Source organism: Typopeltis vanoorti, chromosome 7, assembly GCF_054136105.1.
Source record: "Typopeltis vanoorti isolate ZY-2024b chromosome 7, IOZ_Tvanoo_1.0, whole genome shotgun sequence".
NCBI classification, from domain to species: Eukaryota; Metazoa; Arthropoda; class Arachnida; order Uropygi; family Thelyphonidae; genus Typopeltis; species Typopeltis vanoorti.
In genome coordinates, this window is record NC_143555.1 from 46,045,534 (window position 1) to 46,053,581 (window position 8,048).

At 34.9% G+C, this 8,048-nt stretch overlaps 1 protein-coding gene across 1 annotated transcript in view; it reads left to right on the forward strand.

Annotated features, from left to right (window-relative positions):
* Positions 1–1,281, forward strand: part of PNPase (polyribonucleotide nucleotidyltransferase 1) — a 440,058-nt gene extending 438,777 nt beyond the window's left edge. The window contains exon 23 of the mRNA XM_090395838.1: positions 1,041–1,281. Within this exon, the coding sequence (XP_090251964.1) occupies positions 1,041–1,223 (183 nt within the window). The 3' untranslated portion in view covers positions 1,224–1,281. The remainder of the gene's footprint in view (positions 1–1,040) is intronic.
* The last annotated feature ends 6,767 nt before the right edge of the window (positions 1,282–8,048 follow it).

Genomic DNA, 8,048 nt, shown 5'->3' on the forward strand with positions numbered 1-8,048 from the left:
AATTTGTATTTTGAGTAGAAAGCAGATGCACATTCAAATTTTTGAATTGTGTGCAAAGGGACTTTGTGGTAGCATTCAAAAGAATAAAAGGCAAAAGACTGTACTAAGTGAGTGGTGTTTGAAGGAAGCTTTTTTCATGAAGGAATGAAGTTGCAAAACTATGTCTTGTAATGTCTCAAAGGCATCATCTAGATGATTTCATGCAGAGAAGAATTATTGGAAAGCTTGAAGAAGGCTGCAGAATTACTGATATTACCTATGGCAATATCAGTAATTTGGGCAGCATTTCAAACCAGTGAAATGTGTTCCAAATGTTTGTTAAGGGGCTACGGAGCATGAAGACAGATTTTTGGTTATAACAGCAAAACATAATCAAAATACCACAGCAACAAAGATGTCTGTGACAAGTATACACCCAAAGGCCTGTAGTTTGCATCCCATTATCCACAGCTCATCATACAGCAGGTTTTCATTAGTGCTGTATCCATAAAAATTGGAAAAGACACTAATGGGCTAATGTACTCTTTACAGATGAGTCATTTTAGTCTTTCCTCCAATTCTAGATGGCATTTGATCTTGCATGATAGTGGTACTGCTTACCATTGCAAGAATATTCTTCAAAGGAATAGATACAGCATTGCTGGGATCATGTGAGGAGACATTATACTTAATGGACACTCAGCTACAAGTGTTAGAAAAAGGAACTGTGACTGGTGAACGATATTGTAATGAAGTTCTTCAACATCATGTTCGATTGTTCCATGATGCTGTAGGTGAAGAATTCATTTTTATGTATGATACTGCCACACCACATCATACATTTTATTGAAAACAACTCATAAAGGTTCCTCATTCCATAGATGGATTCAAACCCAGGTCTTTCCAACCCAGAGGGGCGCGTCTAAATAACTGAGCTATGGAAGCTCATATCATTATTACAGAAGCTAAAAATTTATGTGCCTTGAACTTTGTAATCAAATTTAAATTCTCTGCTTTTGTGTTATACTGTTTATTATAGTATAATATGAATTTATTTCTAGATTGCTCATCCAAGTGCCCTAGGTTTAGAAACAGGACAGAAAATCTCTGTAAAATATTTTGGTAGAGATCCAGTCACCGGGCAGATAAGATTGTCTAGAAAAGTACTCCAGGGAAATCCTTCCAAAGTTATCAGGGATTTGGGTATCACAGCAGAAAATTCCTCAACAGAAGGTGCTAGCTAACAACTATTCCATGTCATTAGTGAAAATATGTAAAGTTTTATGAAATCTTATAATGTTTTACTGATTGAATTAAAGTTGTAGACATTTATAAAAAATAATAATAATAAAAATATGTAATAATGAGGATCTCTTTTGGAACAATATACCTTTGTTACATGCTCACCAGTTACAGTTTACACAGAAGTGGGCTGAAAAGTGACTCCTTATTTTTGAATGAAACCAGGAATACATAAATGGTATTTGATTTATATGACACTAGTTATGATTGATCTTCTATGACCTTCATTCTGGATACATTATTGAAAGCATTAAAAAAAAAAAAAAGCTTGATTGTGACTTGTGAAAATGATACTTTTTTGGTAGTTCATCGTCATCATCATCAAATTCCTGATTTGTACCCTCAAGAGGTGAACAGGATATGATAGTACTACATGAAAAATTTACATCATTAATAACATCCTATCTACAATTTTCCTCCAAATCAGTCTGTTACTTATCAAAACTCCAATATTATCAGATCTTATATTTCTATCGTCTTAGGCACTTTGTACCGTATCAATCCACCTATTTCTTGGTCTTCCTCTGGGTCGTTTTCCTGCTAACCAGGCAGAGAACACTTGTCTTGCTAATCTTTCCTTGCCAATTCTGTTTAAGCGACCATGCCACCTGAGATTAGCTCTGCTAATTCATTCCTGGATGCTGACAGTGTCAAGTTCTTTACTAATATCCTCGTTTTTAATATGATATTGCCATTGATGCCATCTGTTTATGCCTCTAATCTCATATCTCATATCAGGATTCTCATATCTTCGGTCTCTAGTCTTTGGTCAAGTGTTTTACTTCTGACCCAGCTCTCAGATCCATAAGTTAAAACTGGTTTGAACACTGTCTTGTATACAGCTAATTTAGTGTTCCAAACTAATTTCTCTCTTATTCCATATGAATTTATTGAATTGACTTCCTACCATACCAGCTTTGTTGATTCTGTTGTCTATTTCCATATTTAATTTACCATCTTCACTAAAAATTGTGCCTAGTAACTGAAATGTTTTACTTGTTCCACAGGTTCTCCATTCACAACACAGTTGACATTTTCAACGATTCTACCTATTTTCATTATCTTTGTCTTTTTTATTGCTGACCTTCATACCATACCTATTATAACAGTTATTCAATTTAGTCATCTTGCAAGCTTTAGCAGATTTATTTAGAAGTATAACATCGTCCGCATAAAGCTGACATTAACATCTCCAATTTTGATATCATGTTTAATACCACTTTCCTTCATAATGTGATCCATATAGATAATGAATAACAGAGGGGATAATGTACATCCTTGTCTCACACCAGATTTAACATTAAACCATCTTCCTGTACTTCCTTCAATTGATTTACAACTCAAATAAAGACTAAGAATTGCTCGATATAATGCCCCATTTACACCATATAACTGTAGTGTATTGAATAGCTTCTCTCTTGGCACCTTGTTATATGCCTTTTCCAGATCGACAAAACTTAAATACAGATCTTTGTTATATTTCCATGCTTTCTCAACTATTTGTCGTAAAGTAAAGATCTGATCCTGACAGCCTCTATTTGGCCTGAATCCAAGTTGTTCTTCACCAAGCTTTTCTTCCACAATTCTTCTCAACCGTTTCTCAAGTATACTAGAATAGATCTTGCCAGGAACACTCAGTAGGGAAATAACTCTGTAATTCTCACATTCAGTTTTATTTCCTTTTTTATATATGGGTACTATTAGAGCTCCACTCCAATCATCAGGAATTTGTTGCTCTGTCCAGGCTTTCTGAACTATACAGTGCAGCCACTGTAAGACTTTTATACCACCATACTTCAGCATTTCTGGTCGAATATCATCTACTCCTGTTGACTGTTCACATTTTAAGCCTTTGATGGCTTTTCTACTTCAAGTATGGATATGTATTCCTGCTTGTATGCCAGTTGAGTGTTTTTAACACTGTGCTATCACTGCTTGTTTCTTTTAGCAATTTTTCAAAGTAATTACTCCATACGTCAAGGATATCTTTTTCTCCTGTTTTCGTGTCACCTTTATCATCTCTAATTCCTTTTACAGCACTCTTTCCGCCATTTTTAAGCTTCTTCAACAACCTCCAGAATATCTTACCACCTTCTTGATATTTAATTTCTATGTTCTTGCCAAAGTCCTCCCATGACTTTTGTTTAGCTAGTTTTACACAGTGTTTCGCTTTCTTATATTTGTTGCTATATTCTCTAAGAGCACAAGCTGACTTATTTGCCAGGAACTTTTGATATGCTTTCTTCTTTTCCTTCACTGCCTCTTTAACTTCCTATGTCTCCACCATGGAGTTCTGATTTTTCTACCTTTGCAGACAACCTCACCACATGCCTCTCTAGCTGAATCAATCAGGGATAGATTCAAGGTTTGCCACTGAAACTCGAAGGATTTGTTCCTGTTCTCAAACTCTTTCATTTTTTCTTCAACAATCTTTGTGTATTTTAGTCTACAGTTCACATTTGAGAGCTGCTCAACTTTTATTCGCTTTAAAACTTTCTTACATGTTATTCTTTTGAATATGAAATTCAATTTTATCCTGCTCATGACTAAATAGTGATCACTTCCAATTTCAAATCCTCTGTACACTCTGGTGTCCTACACCAGTGGAAAAACATCACTATCAACAATAATATAGTCTATGAGACTTTTCTTATTCATTGCCTCTTCTCTCCATGTGAATTTGTGCACATTTTTATGTTTGAACATGGTGTTAGTAATAACCAGTCCATGTCCTGAGCAGAACTCCAACAGGTATTTGCCATTATTATTAGCTTTGCTCTTTTCTCCAGATTTTCCCAAAATATTTTTGTATGTCTGACAGTCATTTCCTACTCTGCTATTTAGATCCCCAACAAGGACCAACTTTTGCTTTTTCATGGTGTCAGTTGCTTTTTCTAAAGCATCAAAAAATTCCTCCACTTCTAGTAGAATCTTCTGTGAGACCATAGGCACATATAAGTTTCATTGTCCAGTTCCCCATTCTGATATTTGCCCACATCACTCTACTTGAGACTGCCTGCAATTCAAGAAGACTAGCCTCATATTTAGTGTTGAATACAATGGCTACTCCTTCTTTTCCTTGATTGTCATTGCCTGAATATAACATTTTGTATTTATTGCTCAGAAATATCTCACCAGTTTTTGTCTTTTTTGTTTCCAGTCAACTATTATGTCGATCTGGTTCTTATCTAATTCCTCAGCTAGCTCCATTTCTTTGCCATTCAGGCTTCTTATGTTGATTTTATCGATCTTTAACTCTGGTGATGTTGAGTTGGGGTGTGCTTTCAGATTTGTTCCAATAGCTGACTTTTCGCTGTTCGCCCTGGTTCCCTGGTGAAAACAACAGGGGGTCCCTGTTTAACCAGGTGACGTCCCAGCCGGCATGAAATTTTGTCATGTTGTATCATCATTTGTATATTGTTTTAAGCCAATAAGAATACAATTTCGTCGGCTAAATCCCAAATTGGCAGCCCATCCTCTTTCGTTCAGTATCCAGGTAGATACCCAACAGGGTGCACCAGAGAAGATGAGGATTGGACATTAGGTCAGAAGTGCTGGTCGGTTCTCTGCATTCCTTTAAAGGCTATGTGGAGATCTCCTCTGAGTTATACAGTTTTGACCCTTAAGCACCCCTTTTTTGTTGGTTGTTTCAGATATAAAATATCTGAGATTATTAGCCCTCATTGTCCCTGAAGAATGCTGCTAATAGTTTTGTACCCGACCTTATTATTATCATCACCATTATCAAATTCCTGCCATGTACCCTCAAGGGATGTACAGGATATGATAATTCTACATGAAAAATTTACATCATTACTAACTTATTATGTACAATTTTCCTCCAAATCAGTCTGTTACTTGTCAAGACTCCAACATTATCAAATATTATATATTCCTGTCGTCTAAGGCACTTTGTAAATAACAGATCTATCGACCTATATCTTGGTCTTCGAAATACAAAATTAATAACGGAAAAACTCACGTAAAAAGATTATTTAATAGTATAATTTTCGCCTGTGTCACAGGCATCTTCAGTACATTTTAAGCTCAAATTAAACAATAACTGACAATTCCAAAAAGCGCCACCTAAGTAGCTAGTGTAAGATAACTAAAAAGGTCAATAAATTTCCTAACAAAAAAAAATTTTTTTTTTAAATTATGTATAGAATAAAAAGTTAGGAAAGATTAGCTGAATTATAAAGTACTATCTCCCATAAAGGTGATAGATGTAAACCATCAGATCTGTTTAAGTTAGGCGATTGAAATAAAGTTTCACATGTTTCTTTATAAAGCCGTTCCATGAGGAACCGACATTTGTGAAGGACTCTTGTCTTTTTCCAATGACCTCTATGTCTAGTGATAATGGCATGTTCTGCAAGTCCAGACTATTCAGATTCAAGGTATTGAATATAAGACTGGTGTTCTTCTAGCCGAATAGAGGCAGATCTTCCTGTTTGTCCGAAATAAGATAATCCACAAGAGCAAGGAATCTGGTAAACACCTGGGTAATTAAGATGTGGAAGCTTGTCCTTAGGAGATGTGAGAAAGGTGTAGATTTTTCTGAATTGTTGAAAGGCAACAAAAATATTCAGTGGTTTTAAAACTTTTGCTAAACATTCACTAATGCCTTGTACATAAGGGATGGGATAGGAATGCACATTATTTCTTCTGTATTTGAAGAGGAAGACAAACTACTCAGCTCTTTTGATGAAGGAATTCTTATATCCATTAGATAGAAAGGAAGAAGTAATATATTGCAGTTCTTTCTGTAATAGATCGTCTGAAGAACAAAAGGAGTGGGCACAATGAACCAGTGTTTTAATAGTTCCTGCCTTTTGACTGGGATGGTGATGAGATTCAGCACAGATATAATGGCCTGTATGAGTCTTCTTTTTATAGACTGAGAAATTTAGGTTACCATCTGGTTGGCAAAGAATTAGAAGAGCTAAAAAGGCTAACTGCTTATTTGATTATACTTCTAGGGTAAACTGGATCCTTGGATGAAGTGTATTTAACTTAGTGAGAAACTGTTGAAGTTCATCAAAAGAGCCATTCCATATAGCAAAAATGTCATCGACATATCTGAACCAATGAATAATAGGTCTGGGAAAAATGTTGTCAAAGATACATTGTTCAAAATGTTCCATAAAGAAGTTGGAGATAGCAGGAGAAAGAGGATTGCCAATTGCTGTTCCTTCAATTTGTAGATACAATTTATTTTTAAAGGAAAAAAAATAAGTTGTATCAACAACAATTTTTTTCATAACATAGACAGAGGTATTCGATCCTTATCCCAAAAAACAGCCAACCGGTTACATTTTGAATGTGTGAAAATTCTTTTTAATGCGAAACCTCCATGTCCTAATCTTTCTTACTCTGAATTTAAAGCATTGAAATCACTTAAGAATAACAATAATTTAATTATTACAGAAGCTGACAAGGGGAAGGCTGTAGTTATTCAAGATAGGAAGGAATATGAGAGAAAAATCTCTATTACTAAGTGACTATTCAACTTATAGGCCTCTTACATCAGATCCTACCGGAAGTCAATTGAAAAAACTTAATTCTTTTATAGATAATGGATCTACATGGAATGATCAAAAGAAAACTTAAACCCTTCTTCGGTCGTCCACCTAGATTGTATGGTCTTCCGAAAGTTCATAAACCAGGCATTCCATTGAGGCCAGTTGTAGATTGCATAGGTTATCCCAACTTACAAAATTTCAAAATTTTTATCAAATCTTCACACTTCTTCAACCAGAAGAACTAATACTTATATAAAAAATACTTTGGATTTCAAAAATAAAATTTTGGATCTTCATTTGGACCTTTCGGATATCATGATCAGTTTAGATAGTTTCTTTATTTACAAATGTTCCTTTATCTGACAGCATTGAATTATTGCAACAGGAATTTCCTTCAGACATTGTAAAAATATTTGATTTTGTAATACAATCTAGTTATTTTTTCTTTAAAAATAAGTTGTATCAACAAATTGAAGGAACAGCAATTGGCAATCCTCTTTCTCCTGCTATCTCAAACTTCTTTATGGAACATTTTGAACAACGTATTTTTGACAACATTTCTCCCAGACCTACTCATTGGTACAGATATGTTGATGACATTTTTGCTATATGGAATGGCTCTTCTGATGAACTTCAACAGTTTCTCACTAAGTTAAATGCACTTCATCTAAGGATCCAGTTTACCCTAGAAGTAGAATCAAATAAGCAGTTAGCCTTTTTAGATCTTCTAATTCTTTGCCAACCAGATGGTAACCTACATTTCTCAGTCTATAGAAAGAAGACTCATACAGACCATTATATCCTTGCTGAATCTCATCACCATCCCAGTCAAAAGGCAGGAACTATTAAAACATTGGTTCATCGTGCCCACTCCTTTTGTTCTTCAGATGATCTATTATAGAAAGAACTGCAATATATTACTTCTTCCTTTTTATCTAATGGATATAAGAATTCTTCATCAAAAGAGCTATGAGTAGTTTGTCTTCCTCTTTGAATACAGAAGAAATAACGTGCATTCCTATCCCTTATGTACAAGGCATTAGTGAATGTATAGCAAAAGTTTTAAAACCACTGAATATTTTTGTTGCCTTTCGACCATTCAGAAAAATCTCCACCTTCCTCACTTCTCCTAAGGACAAGCTTCCACATCTTAATTATCCAGGTGTTTACCAGATTCCTTGCTCTTGTGGATTATCTTATTTCGGACAAACAGGAATATCTGCCACTATTCGGCTAGAAGAA